A 20582-nucleotide genomic window follows, 5' to 3' on the forward strand; every position below is an offset into this window, starting at 1 on the left:
CTTCATGATGGCTTTATACACAGTACTGTATGCCAAGGACAGGAAGCAGCTATGTGGTGTGCACTGCGTTTAAAATCATTGCCGATGAACTCCCCATTGAGGACTATTTCTTCAGACTGAAATACAAAGCTATTAGGATCCTTTCCAGCCTATCACCACCACACCCTGTGTTCATTGTGTTCTTTCAGGTAAACAGCGTAGCTCAGGTAAGACCAGGGGGGATTCCATGAAGCGCGCTTATGAAACCGATACTTGGGTCAGTAAACCACGCTTTGAATGAGCCTTGTTTTCCCACCGAGGCCCAGTCGGTTCCATTAAAGCGAGTTAATTCAAGACGGGCTTGAGCAATCCATGATTGTGCGTGCGTGAGATTTTGACAGCCCCGAGAACCGATCGTCGATATCATCAATCTTAGTTCAAAAAGCAAAGAGAGTGTAATATCAACAGTACCTTAACGGCAAAACTGATAGGTTGCCTGATGTATGGGACAGCTTGGAAAAAAGTTTTACTAGTCATAAAATAACACGTAACAGAGACAGGGATTAGTTTTTAGCAGTTTGCGTGAGAAATAATAGTTGATCTATAACACGCACACACACACACAAATGCATCCGTTCTAAAGGAAACAAGAGAGGCTGCGTTACGATTCTGAAATCGTGCATTGCATATTTAAATATTAATGTCATTGTTCTTTTTTATTATTGGAATTTCCAGGTTTGATTGTAAACGTACTTGTGAACGTCAGTAAGCGCTTTAAACAAGAAGGTATTTATTCAATTGCTATATGAAACGCATTTGGCAGCAATAGAAAGTTATACACAAGAACATAACTTTCTTCAAAATTATTACAGCAGTACATTTAGTATATTCAAACGTATATTACACATTTAGCAACCAAAATGAAAGCTGCTGCTACTGCCACTTGTGCGATCCCCTTATGTCACTCCTGCTGAAGGAGTTTCCACCCATTAGAATGTCTAATTGCACAACATGATTGATCCATGTCATTTTAAAGGACTGACCTGCCACTGATGCAGTGATTTGTATCTTACATATTCAGTGTTTTATTAGGTTGGCTCTGCCATTATTGGCGCACGAGTCCAGTCTGCAGCGCCTATGACGTTTGGGAAGCCTAAAGTAACATTATGAGGAGTCATTGATACGACTTTGGATAAATGCTCTTTATAAGACTCACTTGCCACACTTCACTTCTTAAGCGTTTAATGTAATCACAAATATCTGTATGAAAAACTTCGTCACGACGAGTAAAAGATTTCACAATCTTTTTAATGAGTGTTTCAATTTTACTGGCATACCCACAATTACAAAACATTTTCAATTTCCAGTCTATTACTATTGAAAAAAATAAAATAAAAAAGGGACCTTTATAAAAATAATTAAAAGGTCAAGTCCATTTAGTTGTTGAGGTGTGTAATTTAATTAATATATACAGTACTGCTCTTAATTATTTTACAATTGAGATGCAAACACTGTCATGACATATCAAAAATGACAAGGGCCTTTTTTCTATTCATTATTTTGGCCTTATGGTACTTGAGGGTGGGGGCACACCAGGATTAATCCTAGAAGGCCTTAAAATGTGGCTTTTTTCTTGTACATTACACTCTTAAAAGTCCTGTTTCTCTAGTGGCACTTTACGTTTCTTTAATGGGTTCTACTGTTCCTTTTTGAACTATTGCTTGACAAAGCATCATTTCATTGTGGGAAGAGTTCTTTGCAAATGAATTTGGTGCTCGAAAAATATATAGAAAAAAATATGTAGAAAAAAAATTGAAATATTTAATGCAGGGGTCCAAACTCCGTCTGGTCCTGGAGGGCCCCAGTGGCTGCTGGTTTTCATTCTAACCCTTTTCTTAATTAGTGACCTGCATTTGTTCCTAATTAACTTCATTTGAATTAATTTTATTTAACTTGCTCTTGAAGACTCAGACCCCTTAATTGTTTCTTTTTCCTTAATTAGAAGCCAAACAATAATGAGATACAAAATGAACCAAAACATGACCAGCAAACTGTGACCATCATACAATATCTGAAAGTAAAGAAAGATGAAGGGCTCAGGAATGCTGATCAGCTGAGGTCCCCAAAACATTTTAACAGTGCTCTTAAAAAGAGAAAATCAACAATTTCAGAAATGTCTGCTATTGCACAGTGAGAGCAGCAATGAGCCATGGAATTAAAGAACGGGTTTAATTAACATCAAGAATCAGAGCCTAATTAAGCAACTGGTTGTAGTGAAATTGGTTGGAGTTTCAGGTCCTGACTTGGCTGGTCTTCTGTTGGCACCCTCATTTCACCTTTCATTTCTCTTTGGGTGCCATTTAAGGAAAGAAATTAAACAATTCAGAGGAATGATGAAGAAATTCAGGTGAACAAATCTTAAAAAAACAAGTTCATTAAAATTAATAAAAAAAGTTAATTAGCAGCAAAAACAGGGCACTAATTAAGAAAAGGGTTAGAATGAAAACCTGCAGCCACTGGTGCCCTCCAAGACCAGAGTTGGGGACCCCTGATTTCATGTTTTTTAGGCTACCTAGTAGGACATTAAAAGATTTATAAAACCTGGACTTAGCCTGTGTTATATGTATCAAGAGTCCTTTTAAAATATTGTACCATTAGTTTTAATATGTTACCATCTGCAGTATTCATGGTTATTTGGAGCATGCTACAGATCTAAAGAAATAATAATTCTTTTAGGAGCATTCACATGGATGGTCCTTTTTAGAACCAAAAAATGATTCCCCTATGGCATTGCATCTTTATTTTTAAGAGTGTACTATAAAGATCTTTACATTACTTTAGTGTTAGAGGTTTTTAAATTATGGAACATCTCCTTTTTAACCTTTTGTCTCTTGCTGACAAAAATTAGGATGAATGGCATAATAATTTGAATATGATATATTACTAATTCTTGTCATCTTCAGTAAAGAGTGTAGCTTTTAATGCTTTATCACTTTGCAATGATTCATTTCAAAATAGTGTAACTAAGAATGCAGCAATATTAACTATGCTACAAAATCATGTTACTGACAAAAAAGGTGGTAACAAGTGGCATAATTTAAATGTTGTTTATTTTCAATGGGTAGTTTAGGTTATAATGTTTTTACCTTTCTGTAATGAACATGTATTATAATTTTAGCAAGAATTCAGCAACATTATATGCTAAAATATCTCTGGAACCTTTCTCTAAGGTTTTGTTTCTCATTGAGTGGAAATTTCACTCATTCTCAGTCCACAATCTGTTTTGTTATCCATCCATCCATTTTCCAACCCGCTGAATCCGAATACAGGGTCAGATCTCTGAAAACTTACTCTTTTCAAACTAATGTGTGGTGTAGGAATTACCACATAATCTTGTTTTGTTTATGTATGTGGATGGCAAGAGGTTTAATGGCAATGGCAAGTAAAATTCATGCTAAAACAAAGAAACCAGAAGTTGTATTATTTACGTGATGTGAATTTTATTTCTTGGAACATACAAGTTATATTAGCAGGATTTTAGGAAGCTCACTTCCTGCTCTGTTCCTGGAGATTTGGTAATTGCCTACACTCACACACACACACACACACATACAGTATATATATATATGTGTGTGTGTGTGGGTGTGGGTGTGTATATATACATGAGTGGGCAAAAGCAGGTTTACAGCTGTTATATGGAAAAAGACATGCAAGTTATGGTTATTACAATAGCTTTATTAAGTCAATAGCTTTATTAACTTTATTAATTCAAAAGAATATAACAATGGCACACTGCACTTAGGTACAATCTTATAAGTGCTCAAATTGACATCCTTCATTATTTACACATTCTTATGGTATACTTTCTTATAACAATAATAATAATAGCAAGACAAATGATACAAATAAATAATGCAATAAGTAATAAATAAATAATAATACAACAGTAAACTCTATTTCATGTACTCACAACTGTAAACCTATATATATATATATATATATAGGTATATAATATATATATATATTTACAAACACACACACGCTACCTGTGATACCTGTCTAAGATGGGTTAAAATGTAAGTAATTAAGGTAGACCTCAGCATTAACATTTGCAGTTCACCATTCAGTGCACTTATCTCTCTTACATGCCATTCAGTATAGGACTAATGTCTGTGATGTGCCTCTTTTTGAATTACAGAAGGTTATGGGTACTCAGACAGAAACGTATCCATTTAAGACAGTTATATAGGCAATATAACTTTTTGTTAAATATTTTAACAAACAGTAAAATTCAAAGTCATGATAAATGAACTGAAAATTCTAAACTGGTTTAATGGCATTTTCCTATCTAAATCTCAGTAAATATTGCCATTAGTTTTTATTTTTATCCAAAAGCTTGGATGCAGAGTACTATCCACCACCATCTTAAATAGGTGGTACAGGATAATGTTCTAGGCCATGTAATTTTCTTGTCATAAGCATCAAAATGGTAGTGGTCTCTGCTCAAATACATACAAAATGTTGCTGCAATGACATCCCAAAATAACAAGAAATTTTATCAGCAGTAATAAAAACTAAATAATGACAGGCACAGGTAGGTAAATCCCAATACCTTATGAAAACTAAAAATTCTACACAGACATTTGCCCTGACCTGGGATTTGAGCAAAGGATTTTGCAGCTATGAAGTAAATACATAAAAAAAAAAAACCAACTGAATTAAGATGGCTGAAGTAGTGATTAATACTTAACTCTATGTCCAACCACCCCGGAACCTAAATAGCTAAGGTAACACAGTGTTTGGAAACACATCTATTAATTATCTTTTTTTCTGCTATTATTACAGCTTTTTTACTGCTATTTTTACTTTTATCTGATTGTTAAAAGTACCATATTTACAACTATTTTTATTGTAAAGCAAACAACATGTAAACTATAAATTTGAAAATCCCTACATTTTTAAAATTATAATATATAGTATATATAAAGATGAAAATGACATTGGCTGGCATTGTCTGTTGCCTAGTTCTAATGGCAACTTTATGCACACTACTTTGTTTTATAAATGGTAGTACAGTATATTTATTAGAGTATGTTTTTATGCTTTTATTGCTTACAGCTACTGAATCTTCCTTTAACAGAGCTTTGTCATTCACCTAGCAAAACAGCCTGCAGCTGAAAATAGCATGGTTGCCATTATTTGCCAACACGTCAAGCTGCTGATGTACAAATAATTAGGTTCAGCACCTGAGGATGAGACAGCATAAGACAAAGCTTAGTGAATCATTACTTTCTTTCATTTAGGTGAATATAAACCGAAGCCCAATGCTGACAGTAAACATAGCTTATAAAATGTGTCTTCTGAATTTAGAAACAGCTCATCATATCTTTCTCAGCAATAGGTATTTTAAAGCTTTGTTAAAAAAAAAAAGAACAGTGAAATTTGACTAATTATTCATCTCACTTGTTTAACTCTTTCATATCAATTTATTTCATACAGGGAGAAACTGTTTATCTGTTCTGTCCCTGGTAAAGCTGAAACATTTTGCATACTTATTTGTTGAATATTTGTTTTTTTTTTCTTTTGTAGATTTTGAGATGATATATAACACCTGCTCAACTTTCTGGTACAGTCGCCTTATTACCAGATCAGCAGTACTCCAATAGATGAAATTCTCTGAGGGTTTTTGACATCTGAAATTCTGCAATCGTCGTGAAAATGTTACTGCATCTTTGTTTCCTACTTCTGCCTCTGGTAAGAGCAAAATAAAAATGTAAACAGCAACTTTTGTTAATATTTTGTGTTGTATATACTTAGGAAAATGTGTGGTTCCACTGGGTGTCTTATAGAAAATATGTGCAGAGTGAATACATTTAACTAGTAGCATATGCAGGAATAATATTTAATGAGAACTAGACTTGATAGTCTTCATCCAGTGATATTGTGCCAAATCCAAACCTTATACAGTATATAAAATTATTAAAGCCAAAGAAAAACAGTTCAAGTTCTTAGAATTACACTGGATAATTACTTCCTGAACACTTGTGGATGAATCTTAAACATTGTGACCTGCTGATCATAAAAATCACCTTTAAATTTTCCTATCACATTTTGAAATTTTCTCCCATATTAAAAGTAATTGCACATAACAATTACAACTGCAACATCTACAATGATCTGAAAGTAGTGGCACTACTGCTGGTAATGCTGTTTGGGCATATCAAGTGTAGTTGTATAATTTGGAAATGGGAAAGCAGAGCTAAAGAGTCTCATTACATTAAAAAGCACTGGCCGCTCCATAGGCATTTGGTTCCAGAGCAGAAAAATATGGCACATAAACTACTAGTCGACCCAACAAAGATATTTTTGGGCCCTCTTTATATAGAACTTGGACTTATGGAACATTCAGTGAAAAGTGATGAACAAGGAAGGTGAAGAATTCACTATTTGAGACAGAATTTTTTAGGAATAACTGATGCAAAGATTAATTAAGGCATTGGTGTCGGTCCATAAATCAGACATGTTATTAATGACAAGCAATGCAAAGATCTGCGAACGAGGCCGGAGGAAATCGCATGAAAGATATTGAAGGATGTTGTTGAAATTTTTCTTGACAACTCCAGAGCATCAAACTACATCTAGCTGGTTTACAACATGCTTCAAGCATACAAAACCATTAAGTGCAACTTGTCACGAAAAATTAATTTAATGGAATCATACTTGGACTGCTTCCATGCTAATCTTGATGCACTGAGTGACAAACATGCTGTAAGGTTTCACCAGGACATAGCAATGATAGAAAAGTGGTATCAGGGCAAGTGTAATCTATCAGTGCTGGCCAACTATTGTTAGACACTGAAAAAAGAAGCATCAGATGTTGAGAAAAAACGGAAAACGGCAGCAAGATATTTTTTAGCTCAGTTGCAATGTGTCAGAATCATTAAGCAATTAAACACTAAATCCAGTAAAAGCTAATTTCTTGTTTCTCCAGATTCCTATGTGATAAACGTAATATCATTCTTTAATTTAATATTATTTATTGTATCATTATGCTGCTGCTGGAGAATGTGAATTTCCCATTGGGATTAATAAAGTATCTATCTATCTATCTATCTAATAGGAATTTATATCTGTGTTCTATCACAATCGCCATGGGAAAATTGTTGTCCAGTGTTTTTTTATGTATTACAATAACCCATTACTGTAAAGGTAAATTAAGAGTTAATAGGAGTTGCTTAATGCTACGAATTATTAATGACAATACTGTTTCCTAATTGTAAATTAGCTGCATTATTTAATCCGTCTAACCATAGTCTCAACCCACTTAATCATAACGTCAAGAATCAAATAAGAACTAACCCAGGGTGGACACTTATCAATCACACTACTGTATGTCCACACTGAGCGGAGCGTTCGGATAAGCGAGGACAAGAATACCTAAAAAAAAACCCATGCAAACTCAGTGATCAGGCCAACATTTGAGCCTAGTTAAATAAATCTGGGAGTAAGTACAACTAACCACTGTGCCTTCTTCAAATAGATAATGAATCAGATTGTTATTTACAATGCTTCTAAAAAGATTCAGCCCACCTTTGATGGTGCATTTACATGTTGGCATTGCATTATATATTGTCATATCATAGCTGAATTAAACAGTGCACTACGTTAGATATGACAGATCTTTTTTTTATTGATCAATATAAGTTGATGTTCAGGTAGTAAATGGACATGAAAATACTTTTTGGGCTGGAGAACAGAGTAGACATTTGTAACATTTTTTCTGGGTACTGTGTAGGAGACAACCAACTCAAGAACAAAGCAGAGGCAGCACATTAATAAGCAAGATTAAATACTCCAGAGCTAGGAAAATGTTACTGTAAAAGAAAGTAAGAGAGTCAGTAATTGAAGACATTACTGACCACATGGTAAACATGCTAAACCTCATCAGGAAATAGAACTGAAGGAACAACAAGAGAACACGTACCGTGAGTGTTTGGTGACAATTATTGCTTACTGGCCTATAGTTAGATCTGCCTAATCACACTTTACATATAATGTATCAATACTGTACTTGCTATTTTCCAGTCTGTAGTAATTTCCCCAGTGTGCAGTGACTTTTGAAAAATATGCATCAAGGGTATATATATGCACTCATCAACCACTTTAAGCACTCCAGGATAAATGTTATCTGATCCTGGTGATCTTTTAGGTTTCAGCCTGTTTAATCTATGCAGTACTTCTCCCTCTACAATTTCCAAATGTCTTAAAACCTCCTTGATTTTCTAGGTTACTGCTGGGAGGTTAACCACTTGTGAAAATGGCAGAAAAATTCAAGTTTGCTATTTCAGTCTTTGGTACATTTTAATTCCCCCTTATTGTTTTTGGTACATGTCACCTCCTCATTGACTATTCTTTTTCTACTAAAATACTGAAAGAATTTTTTTGGGTAATTGTTCACCTTATCTGTAATATTAATCTCTAACTGCCTTTTAGCTTTCCTAATATCCTACTTAATATTATCTCTCATGCACTCCACAGTTAGCATTAGTGTATTTTTAGTCTTTTGCAGCCTCTTTTTCATCTCCTTATTTATTCACTGCTAAGTTTTGTTTTTTTTAATATCTTACTAAGTCCAAATTTTGGGATGTACCTGTGCTGTGCATGTAAAACATTTTTAAAATTTGTTACACTGCTGTTCAATTGTTTCTATACTTTCTGTACTTCTATACATGTTCAGGTTTATCTCTTTAAGACCTTGCTACATCTGTTTTAAATTCACCCTGCCAAAGTTAAACTTAACAGTTTTAGTTTTCGCGTCCATGCTCATCGACAACACTGAGAACTGTATTATATTATGGACTCTTGACCCAGTGGTTCAATCGCCTATATACCCTGAATTCTGTCCTGATCATTACAAAATGCCAAATCTGTACATAGTTCTCCACTGCGTTAGTGCTTTAACATACAGTGTTAAAAAAAGTCACTGATTACATCTAAAAACTCCTGCACTTGTGCTCTGCTATTTAAGGTTACTCCAGTTAATATTTGGGTAATTAATATGCCGCATGACTATAATAACCCCCCTCAAAAATTAATTTTTTAATATTATTAAAAAGATGCACATTTAAATTACTGTTTGCAATGGGGGGTCTACAGCACCCTTCTAAAATAAGGTCTCTGTACCTAATGTTTTGTAGTCAAATCTACACATCCTCACTCGGATTTGGCTCAACATCCCATTGAAGAACACATGCATTTAAATACTGTTTTACATAAATGTCAACACAACTGCAATTGCTGATTGCTGAAAGAAATTTGGCTACCTGTAAAAATACTGCTTTAAACATAACATGACACTGGTTCAGCCTTCAAAAGAATCTATATATATATATAAAAGACCATGTCGCCCGACCATGGGGTACACACGCACACACGGCAGAGCCTCGCCCACCAACTCTAACCCTCCTCCCGCGTCATGGGATACGCACGACAGAGCCCTGCCCACCAACTCTAAGACCATGGGATACACACGACAGAGCCCCGCCCACCAACTCTAACCCTCCTCCCGCGTCATGGGGTACGCATGATGGAGCCCCACCCACCCACTCTAACCCTCCTCCCGCGTCTACCCTCACTCTCGAGGCATGCGCACTGCCTTCTCATGTGCCCGCCCCTAACTCCTCACCAAGCACATCCTGAGTCGCTTTGGTCTGTGCTACAGTCCACATGCATCTCTGAGCCACGTTGACTGTTCATTTTCCTAACATAGCCACCGCTTCACATGTATTTCATGGAAACAACTCTTCTTTCAAGGTTATACAAATTCCTGCATCAGGTAACTGTTTCTTTCTATTAGTCGGATATTTCTGGAAAAATGTCATCGACAAAACTGTTGCTCTCGAACTTCGCAACATGGCTGTAACCTTTGTTTGCCAACATTGCGATGACTTCGGCGACATGCTGTCCGTTGTTCTTAGTCACAGAAGCATAGTCATACAGTCTGCTCAACAATATGCTGACTACATGAACACTTCCATAGTTTATGGTGGCGAAGCAGAAATTGTGACGATGTCCCAAATACTTCCAGCTACTATCACCATTCACTTCTGAGAACTTCCTTCATTCTCCGAAGAATTTCTTAGCAGTCTTACTCCCACTGGCATGCCTCCGCATAAACTCAAAATTAAAATTGGTTCAGTCGTCATGCTTCTCAGAAACCTCATGCCAGCAAGAAGTCTCTGTAATGGCACTAGACTGACTGTTACCAGCATTCACTACAATGTACTGGAGTGTAAAAACTATCGCAGCTGCTACCTCACACAGTGGCGTAGCTCGAGTTCGCGCCACTCGGGGCGGGGCTTCAATTTACCGCCCTCTAACGTATCTGAATATGTGAACTTATTTAAATAGAAAATTAAAATGACGTATTGAGAAAAATTAAGATACATTTTGCATAGATTTATTTATATATAGAGAAACAGCAATATTTTTTTCACATATAATTATATGTAAGCATCAACTAGACAAGAATATAGTATAAACGCATTGATAAGCCGTGTTCTGATTATTAGTTTAATATAATTACGCTGCGAAAACCAGAACTGGTGTGGTGTACAAGTGATAGGTGGGGATGAGCAAGAACGCATTCAGATTGATAACGAAACGAAATTATACATTGTGAATTAGCTGTTTATCTTCCTAGAAATTATTATCGGTGTAATGTTTCTGTTTATTTTTTTTATTGCCTCATAAATTTCAACTGCCGTGTCTGATGCCGTCACAGAAGGACCGTCTGAAAATGATTTTTGAAGCATTTGTGGATGAAAATCAGAGTATTTGACTTTTTTTCATTCATGAGGGATATTTTTCCGAACCCTGCTGTTTACACGTGAAGTGTTCTGAACCTTTTGGCCAATAATGCCGCCCCCAAAAATGTGCCACCCGGGGCGTACCGCCCCCTCCGCCCGCCCCTAGCTACGCCACTGAGTCCTCACAAATTGTCCTTATTCCCCGGATTTCCCTGACCCCATCAGATTCAAATTTGCCTTGTACTTTTACACGCAGACAATTTCCTGTTAGATTGGCCTTTGCAATGACAATTAATAAGGCACAGGGCCAAACTTTAAAAAAAGATATGCCTGTATCTGCCAAAACCAGTTTTCAGTCATGGACAATTGTATGTTGCTCTCTCCAGAGTTCCATCTTTTCATTCACTTACAGTTGTATTCTCAAACTCACCCCATTTGGACAACTGTGCCTTTCAGGAAGTGTTCACCCATCAATAAATAATTATGCGGCGTATACTACGCCATGGGTCAGCTAGTATATTATAAAAGTAGAAACTACATAACATCAAAGTTTACAGAATAAAACATTTTATTCTCCACAGTACACTATCATTTTTAGATATGTAATCTTTGTATTATTAATTGGTACTGAGCTGTCTTTGCTTGCAGTCACATTGTTCAAATTCCTTTTCAATTTTCCTGACCAATTACATTGTATTTTTTCTACTATTGTTTTAAAGTTTGCACTACCTAAAAAACCTAGGTAATTGGTAGTAGTCACTGATACAATGTTTTTTGTCAGCAAAAGACTTCCATACATCCATCCTTCTATCTTCAAAATGCAGTACTTAGATCAAAAGCTAATCCTGTGTTCCATGAGTACAATGTACAAAATAAATCTGCTTCAGCTTGCTGATGCCTATACACACTCACACACCCACAAGAACTCACAGTAGACCAGTTTACTATTGCCAGTCCATATATTTGAACATCATTGAGGAGTACAGGATAAGGGAACTAGCTTGCAGAACATCAATGGGCCCAAATGCTATCCACTGAACCGCTTTACTAAAATATTAAAATATAAAAAGAAGTATTCATATATTGAATGCATGTCAGTCAGTTTACCAAAATTTCTGAAATTTGTTTAAATAAATATATTTTTCTAAAAGCACTCTAATTCATTTCTAATTCAAATGAACAGATTGTAACAGATTTGTAAAATACCAATACGTTATGATTTTAAAAGGACATTTGGTGCATACAATAACACAGTCTGAGTCCATGTTTTCTTAATCTGTTAATGTCCTGCATGCCATACATTAAAGATTGAATTTATTTTCTACATATTAGAAAGCACAAAGAACAAACTTCATATGCAAAGAACCTGTCCCAGAATGAAACAGAGCTTTGTCAAGCAATAGTTGTACAAGGAACCACACAACCCAGTAAAGAACCATAAAACACTGTTCTAGAATCAGTATTTTTAAGGAGTGTACTTCATTGATGGAAATATTCCAACCATTTTTTGTTTTTTTGCCTGACTAGTCATTTGTATAATATGTACTTTGTACTTATACCAAATTAAATGTGTATAAAAAAGAAATTATGTAACTTGTGTTCTCTGGGTGATGAATCATATAAAATATTTCAGTACATTATTATTATTTTTGTATTTGTTAATTTATTTTTTAATTCTGGTATCATTAAGTGGTTGGGAAGTAGATCCTTAAGTGCAGGCTGTATTTGGTAAAGGCCATCACAGAGTGTACTCATTTAACCACACCACCGCTGCCTCTGACCAAGTTAAGTTTTTTTTCCTGTTCATTTTGATTAAACTTAAACATTACAAAATATAAAACACAGACCAATCAAAAAATACAATTGAATCAAGATTTCAAAATAAAGAAATTAAATTGCATTAAATCATAATCAGCGCAGCAATCCTTATCTTTACAAAGTTCTAAGAGGTATATGAACAAAAGTGCCATTATAAGATCCTCACATATATATTAAAATATATAAATAAAAACAAAAGAAAGATTTTAAAAAGCCTGACCAGGTTGTGTTAAAGTCATAATTTAATATGTTTTTGGAATTTGAAAAGAAACCTGTCTCCAGAGACCAAGATGATTCCTGGAGGTAGCAAAGCTGCCCACTTCATCATCTTTATTATTCTTACTTTGCCCCCTGGTTGTTTTGCTCACCCACCCGATCCCCCGAGGCACGCTTCACGCTGTTAAATGGGTGGGGTGGGGTTTTGAACCCATGCTAAGGAAATGCGGACAGATCAGCTGCTGGCTTGCTGCTGCTGCCACCGAGCTGCGTGTTCTGCTTGTCACGCTGCGCGTCAATCATTTAAAAGCCTGTCCTTTTGTCTCACTGCTTTGTCTCGTGGGACGTTAAAGTGTCTTCCAAGAAGATCACGACTTGACCCAAGTTTTTTTTAATTTAATAGAGAGCTGTATTTATTTACTTGCATGTGACTACTAACAAATATTCACAAGATAAGAATATATATAATTCATAGAAGAATTCAGCAGGACATTTCACACTTAACAGTAAATAAAGAACTGCATTCTAGAGCTAAGTAGTAGATTATGAAATGTGATCCATGGATGGTTGTGTACTACAATTAACACAGTTGCTTGATAGTAGAGGAATAACCAAAAAAAGGGCATTTATAATGTGAGACAAGCGTTTATGATATTCTCTGCAAAATGTATTGCACTATGTAGTGTAACTACAAACTCCATACGGTATTAGATCTGAAACCGATATTTACTTCAAGATCAATGTGTCTGCTTCATACAATGAACTGACTACTATAAGGTGAAACAAGCTCGATATATGTCTCAGCTTTAGGTCTTATATGTGAAGCTTTATATTCTCTTAATTTCATTTGCTATTCTGAAAGTAGCTCCAGGGATTCTGCTATAGTTTCTATTTGAATATCTTCTAAGATATCTAATAAATTTAATCATGAAATGCAAAATGCTTTTATATTTAAGGTGTTTTACAAGAGCTGAAACTCAAGCACTGTATCTTTCATGTCCCACTTCCATTGAAATTCATTATTACATCTCAACCAGTGGTCTTCTGCTTTAAAGCCAGTTGCAGATCTACCCCTCTGAGCCCCTTTTCATCATAGTTCAAATAATAAATTCTATTAAAATATAATATAATAGGCTTTTTGGAAAGGTGGCAAGAACACTAAAATTTAGTTTTTACTAGAAATAGATAATGTGCATTAACTTGTAAGTACAGTAGTATCGGTTAGTGAGCTGTTGGTAAATTTGTAGTATTACTTACATATACAATGCAGTTAAATATACAAGCACTGTGCAAAAATGCCTGTGAAAACATGCTGTAAAGTTGAAATGTTTTCAAAAATAATATTATGAAGAAATTTTATTAATCAAAAAAGGGCGGAGTGGTGGCTCTGAGGCTAAGGATCTGCGCTGGTATCCCGAAGGTTGCCGGTTCAAATCCCCGTCACTGCCAAAAGGCCACTGCTCTGCTGGGCCCTTGAGCAAGGCCCTTAACCTGTAATTGCTCCAGGGGCGCTGTACAATGGCTGACCCTGCGCTCTGACCCCAAGGGGTATGCGAAAACTACCAAATTCCTAATACAAGAAATTGTATAAGGCGAAATAAAGAACAAAAAAAAAAAAAAAAAAAAAAACTTCATAAAAAGTGCAGTAAACAGAAAAAAAACATTAATTATTAATATGAAATTATTTTCTGTGATCAACCTTTACCCTAAAAAGAGCAGCAATTCTCTTAGTTAAGCTTGCATACAGTATCTGAAGGTACTCGCCTGGTCGGTTGTTCCAGGCTTCCAGGAGAACCTGCCACAGTTCCACTGCAGACTTTGGCTGTCTTACGTGCTTCTGTCTCTGCAAGTAAACTCAGACTGGCTTGATGATGTTGAGATCTTCTGAACATCAGTTGCAGGATTCCCTGTTCCTCTTTTCACCGCGGATAGTTTTTAGGATTTTGGCCGTGTGTTTGATGTCATTGGCATGCTGCAGAATGAAGGTGGGAATGATCAAACTGCCTCCGTGATGGTATTACATGATGGATAAGAATCTGCCTGCACTTCTCAGCAGTGAGGGGAGCATCAATTTTGATCAAAGCACCAACTTTGTTTACAGAAATGCAGTCCCTGCAAGAAGTCTTCACTGTGTTACACTGTTGCCTGCATAATATTCATCCCCATATCTCTTTCTAGCCATACAGTCAACAAATTGCCCTCTGTTAGATCCAAAAATGTCTAATTTTGACTTATCAGTTGAGAAAAACTCCTGCTATTTTTCTGCACCTCAGTTCTAGTGATCCTTTGGTTATATTTTCACCTCAGAGGAATGGCTTTATGATTGCAACTTTTCCATGAAGACCACTTATTATAAGGTTTCTCCAGACTTTAGATGGGTATTCCAGGATTCCAGAGGTTTCTGCCAGTTCAGCCCTGATAGCGCTGCTGGACATCTTCCAGTCTCAAAGAAATGTAAGCCTAGTGTATTTTTAGTTTGCTGCACATTGTTTCTGTGGCCGACCATTGCATTTCCAGTCCCCAAACTTGACCAATTGTTTGTGCTTCTGCAAAAAAGGTGGAACAGTGGTATAATGGTCTTTAAATTTTTTATTTTTTTAAATTTTGTTTTTAAATGTTTTTCAACTAATCCTTTATCTGAAAAAATAGTTGAGACACCATTTTGGGGGTTTTGCAGACCAAGGAATCTAATGGTTATCTTTGTTTTCCGATTTTATGTGTTTTTAACATTTTTAAATGTAAATCCATTTTATCGTTGTGACATCATTATCACAATGGTTTTTAAAAGCCAGTGTTGTGCACTTCCTGGTTTGTGGATACAACCTGAAAACCCCATCATTAATTTATTGTGATTATTGGTTATAATTTTTTTCAGTTCTTTTGACCCTGACATTTGACTTGTATGTTTGACTCAGTTTGCATACATAGACTAGTTTTTCACTGTCTTGCCATTGCCCTTGACTTTAGTTTTTGATTTCATGCTTTGAGCTTATTTTTCATGATTCTTGAGTTCCCAGTTTTGGCCTTGGTTAGTTTATATATCTCTCACCCTTCTCCCAGTTCCATTCATCAATCAAATCGCTGTAAGTTTGAACTGTCGTTACAGAGAGCACATCTGGAAACAGCTGGCTGCTGTAAAATGTCTGCTTGATGATGCCTGATGACCATTTTGTGTCTTGTCACTATGCTAACTTTAGCCATGTCATAAGTGTTGCAGGTAGAATCTACCGCAACCTCACCTTTTTTAGGATGGTTGACCCTTGCACAGTTTTATTCCTCCTATGCCAGAAAGGGAGTTTCACATTGGTTTTGGGGTTTTTACTTTAACCAGTTTCTTAATTAGAACCTGTTTATTTACCAATAAAGAAATATTTGGGGGGGCTTAGTTTTAGTTGACTTAATTAAGAACTCTTAATTGCCTATTTTAGTTTGAAATAGAAGCATTAAGATTTTAATTGCTGCCTGTTTTCTTAACCAGCTGTCAGTTAATAATGAGGTGGAAATGATAAAGGAATTACCAGCATCTCCAGCTAATGTGCAACAATTTAAACCTGTGTATGTACATCATGACATATCTGTGTTAATAGAATGTTATGAAATAAATGAGAGATTGAAAGTACAACAAAACATATGGATAAAGTTCTCAGAAAACAAAATATATACAGTTTTTGTCTTTTCTAAATATATAGCTAACTCTAAAATGAAAACAAATTACTTCTTATGAGCATAACAAATTTGTGATGTTGAAGATACCTGCATAAGGTAATACTGAAGTGAGATTTTTAAATGTGATAGACAAAGCCATAAAAAACAGCCCATTGTTGTTTTATTTTTCTGTTATTCCGAATGTGCATTTGGTGTGTTTGTGTCATTTCTGAGGAGAAATCACAGCGTCCACAAGTGTAGTTAATTAATGAAGTGCAGGTTGCCAGGCTGGTTGTTAAAGGCAATGAGCCATTAGGGCTGGCTGCTTGTTCCTTTTATTTTGTGCAGCAGCAGATTCTGGCTGCCTTCTTGCCTTCTTGAGATACACATAAGAAAAGAAGCTTGTTAAAACATTTTGAAACAAAAGAAGGCTTGATGTCTACCTTGACACACTACTGTAAAAACGAAGCGAGTGCACTGTAAGGAAGAGAAATGTTATAGCTGATTACTAAATACGACAGAAAGATTAAATACTAACAGCAAACTGGATTTTTCATGCTTTTTCTAGTAATTTCAATAATTATACTGTACAGCCTCTATGATATTTAGTGTTTTTTTCCTACAGTGGATTCTGTACTTCGTGATCTTTTGTAATTTCCAATGCTATGTCTGCAAAACAAGCATTTTATCGGTTAATCTGTACCAGTCTAGTTTTGAATAATGTAATTTAAATTGATTTCCTGTTATTTATTTCTCATTTTAATTGTTAAAGTGATAAATAGCACAAGTCAGAATTCATTGTGGCAGATGGCCTGGACCCGTGCCTGATCGGGATGCCCCTTTGACACTGGATTTGGGGAACAGTCATGAGATGCACACTATGTCCCCCGGAACACTTGGTGTCCAGCCCCCCTGTGTTGCATCAGGGCCAATATTTTGGAACACCAGAGCTCATTCCTGCACGGAGAGCTGCACGGCCTAACGAGCCCGTCTGGGCGAAAACACTGCCCATAAGGGCTCAGGAGTCCCAGCTGCAGCACCCCCTGGTGGGACCTGCGGGATCCAACAGGGCTGCACCCAACTCCAATTCCCATGGAGCCCTGTGGGAAACCGAGGCACCCCTCTAACCAAGGGGGGTTGCTATCTGGCATCCAGGGGGAGGTATTGCAAAGTCCATGGCTGCTCCCCTTGAACATATACTGAAGGGGCATCCTGGCCAGGCTTCGCCCCTGGCCGTCCGCCACATCCTATATAATATTACATTGGTTACATATGGTTTTTTAACATTCAGCAACCTAAACTTGACATATGGAAATAAATTATATTTTGTTTCTCTGTGTTTTTAAATCTCAAATACTTATTTGATTTTTAAAAAATAATGAATACCATGCTGTCTAACCTTTAGGAGCTGAACTCAGGATGCGGCATCCATGAAGTAGCAGTGTGAACCATTATGCTGCCCTCTTTCTATATTTTACTCCATTGAAAATAATTTTTATTTATTGTTCTTATTTTTTGCTGTTTTTCTGCTTGTCTATTAATGAAAAACATTATGTCCTCAAAGTAGATTCCTCACTGATTATGGCATTAGAGCAGGGGTCTCCAACTCCAGTCCTGGAGAGCTACTATGGCTGCAAGTTTTCATTCTAACTCTTTTCTTAATTAGTGACCAGTTTTTGCTGCTAATGAACTATTTCCCTTTATCTTAATTGACTTTTCTTGAGACTCTGACCGCTGAATTGATTCTTTTTTCCTTAAACGGCACCTAAACATAAATTTGATGTGAAGTGAGACAACAGATGACCAACTAAATTGGGGCCTCAAACTCCAACCAACTTCACTTCATTCAGTTTCTTAATTTGAAGCCAATTCTCGCTGCTAATTAAACCCGTTATTTAATTTCATGGTGCTCATTCGGACATGGCAGAAATTTTCAAAACTGTTGATTTTCTTTTTTAAGAGCGCTGTCAAAATTTTTTGTGGACATGAACAGATCAACATTACTGGAGCCTTCACCTATCTTTATTATTATTATTATGTTTTAATATTGTTATGTTTTAGCACTAACATGTGGTTATCATTACATTAAAGACTTTTCATTTCCTGTTAGAACCATCACATACCATATGCTGTTTTTTTAATATTATGTGGTAATATTTGATTTCTCATTGCTAGCATGTGTAGAGTTGCTCATAATCATGACACTCTGCTTTTATGGCATTTCTTATAAAGTAGAAAAGGCAAATCTATTATTGTATAGATTCTTTAAGCTGTTGCTGTTGTATACTTCTGGCAGCCTCATCAATTTATTGTCAATGCCACCTTTTCTCTTACAATTGTGTAGCTTTGTTGTCTTCTCACCTCCAAGGCCTCTAGCTTAATGCTGCTTGACATTTTCTTGGCACTACAGCCTTATATAATTCATTTTTATTCCTGGTTTTCAGCATTATTTGGCTTGGAAATGACGTAGACCTCACAGAAGGAACTGTCAAGTTAATGAGGTTAAACAATAAATATTTTGCAAAGACACTACCATTGGGCCCAGGAAAAGTAACTTTTACCTTTTACAGTCTAGTAGGCGATAGATTTTTTTACAAAAGTTCAGTAAATAAATAAATATTATAACAAACAGCAACAACTCACCTCAAATACACACTAGCAGCACACTTAGTAAGTAAGCCTCACCTAAATCGAAAAGCCAGGTTTTTTTTGGTTCCATCCTAGATGATTAGGGCAAACTGCACTTGGTTACCAAGGCAACTAAGCACCGTCTCATAGCCTTCTGCATAGCAGACTAAAGATGAAGTTCAGCAAAGTGTTGTGGATTGAGAGTTCATTAAACTCTGATTCGTTAAGAAACAAAACCTTGAAGAAAGATTCTGAGAATTTTTTTTTCTTGGCATATCTAATGTTCCTGAAACCTTTTTAAAATTAATCTTATATATTCATTACAAAATACTAAAACATTATAACCTAAATGGTCCATTGAAAAGGCCAAGAATGAATAAATTACAATATTTAAAATTACATCATTTGTCACCACCTTTTTTTGTCAGTGACACAAATTTTTTAACATATCTAGTGTTGCTCCATTCCAAGTTAGACTATCGTTTAAAATGAATGAATTTGTTACGGTATGTTTGTTACAAATTGGTAAAATATTAAACACTACACTGTCTATTGAAAACAAAAACAATTACAAATACATTCCATTTAAAGTATTACTCTATTAATCCCTGTTGCTTTTTTTGGCAGTAAATAGGAAAAATTTATGGTAATAAATCTATATATATATAAAAGTCAATGTATGTATGTATGTATGTACAGTATGTATGTTTGTTCCAGCATCACTTCAGAACGGCTGGAGCGATTTTCATGAAACTTGGTAAACATGTTTCTCATTGGTCGACTAAAAGTACTGTAGGGTGAAATCAACTCTAACCCTCCCCCTTCTGGGTAGGGTGGGGGGTGATCTTGTGGTCTTGTATGCATATTATCATCCAGTTGATACTCGAAATGGCCACCAGAGGGAGAACTGGAGGTGACTGCCAGCATTCTTTATGTTTGAAATTAAATAGAGTTGGCCGGTTCCAAGCATCAACTGGATGATAACATACATACAAGACAGCAAGACAAGCACATTAGTAAGTCTTCATTGTTTGTTAATTTATTTTTATTTTTAAAGTTGTGTTTTTTTTCTCCCGGACAATGCCGGGCATTTCAGCTAGTATACAGTATGTTGAAAAAGTATGTTTCGTAATTTTAAAATTGTCGTTTATAAAAAGTACCAATTTTAAGTCAGTAAACCTCTAACACCAAGTAGTACAGAGATGTTCATTGTAATGTACATGTAAAATGGCAGACGTCAAGTCATTTTAAGATTAACTATGGTGTGCTTCTTAAAGTCTCAACCAAGTGGTTGCTCGCTTACTATGTAGTGCTTTTAAACTTCCACAACAAGTAATGATTAGAATAAAGACCATTGCCATTTTTGATATGTCATGACACTATTTGTATGTGAATAGATAGATAGATAGATAGATAGATAGATAGATAGATAGATAGATAGATAGATAGATAGATAGATAGATAGATAGAACTTTATTTGTAGTATAC

General features: G+C 35.7%; 1 protein-coding gene across 2 annotated transcripts in view; it reads left to right on the forward strand.

The window, feature by feature from the left end:
• Positions 1 to 20582, forward strand: part of LOC114653720 (pituitary adenylate cyclase-activating polypeptide type I receptor-like) — a 231841-nt gene that overhangs the window by 33677 nt on the left and 177582 nt on the right. For both annotated transcript variants that reach the window (XM_028804188.2, XM_051929381.1), the window contains exon 2: positions 5569 to 5733. In XM_028804188.2, the coding sequence (XP_028660021.1) occupies positions 5698 to 5733 (36 nt within the window). In that variant the 5' untranslated portion in view covers positions 5569 to 5697. The remainder of the gene's footprint in view (positions 1 to 5568; positions 5734 to 20582) is intronic.

Source organism: Erpetoichthys calabaricus, chromosome 6 (assembly GCF_900747795.2).
Source record: "Erpetoichthys calabaricus chromosome 6, fErpCal1.3, whole genome shotgun sequence".
NCBI lineage: Eukaryota > Metazoa > Chordata > Cladistia > Polypteriformes > Polypteridae > Erpetoichthys > Erpetoichthys calabaricus.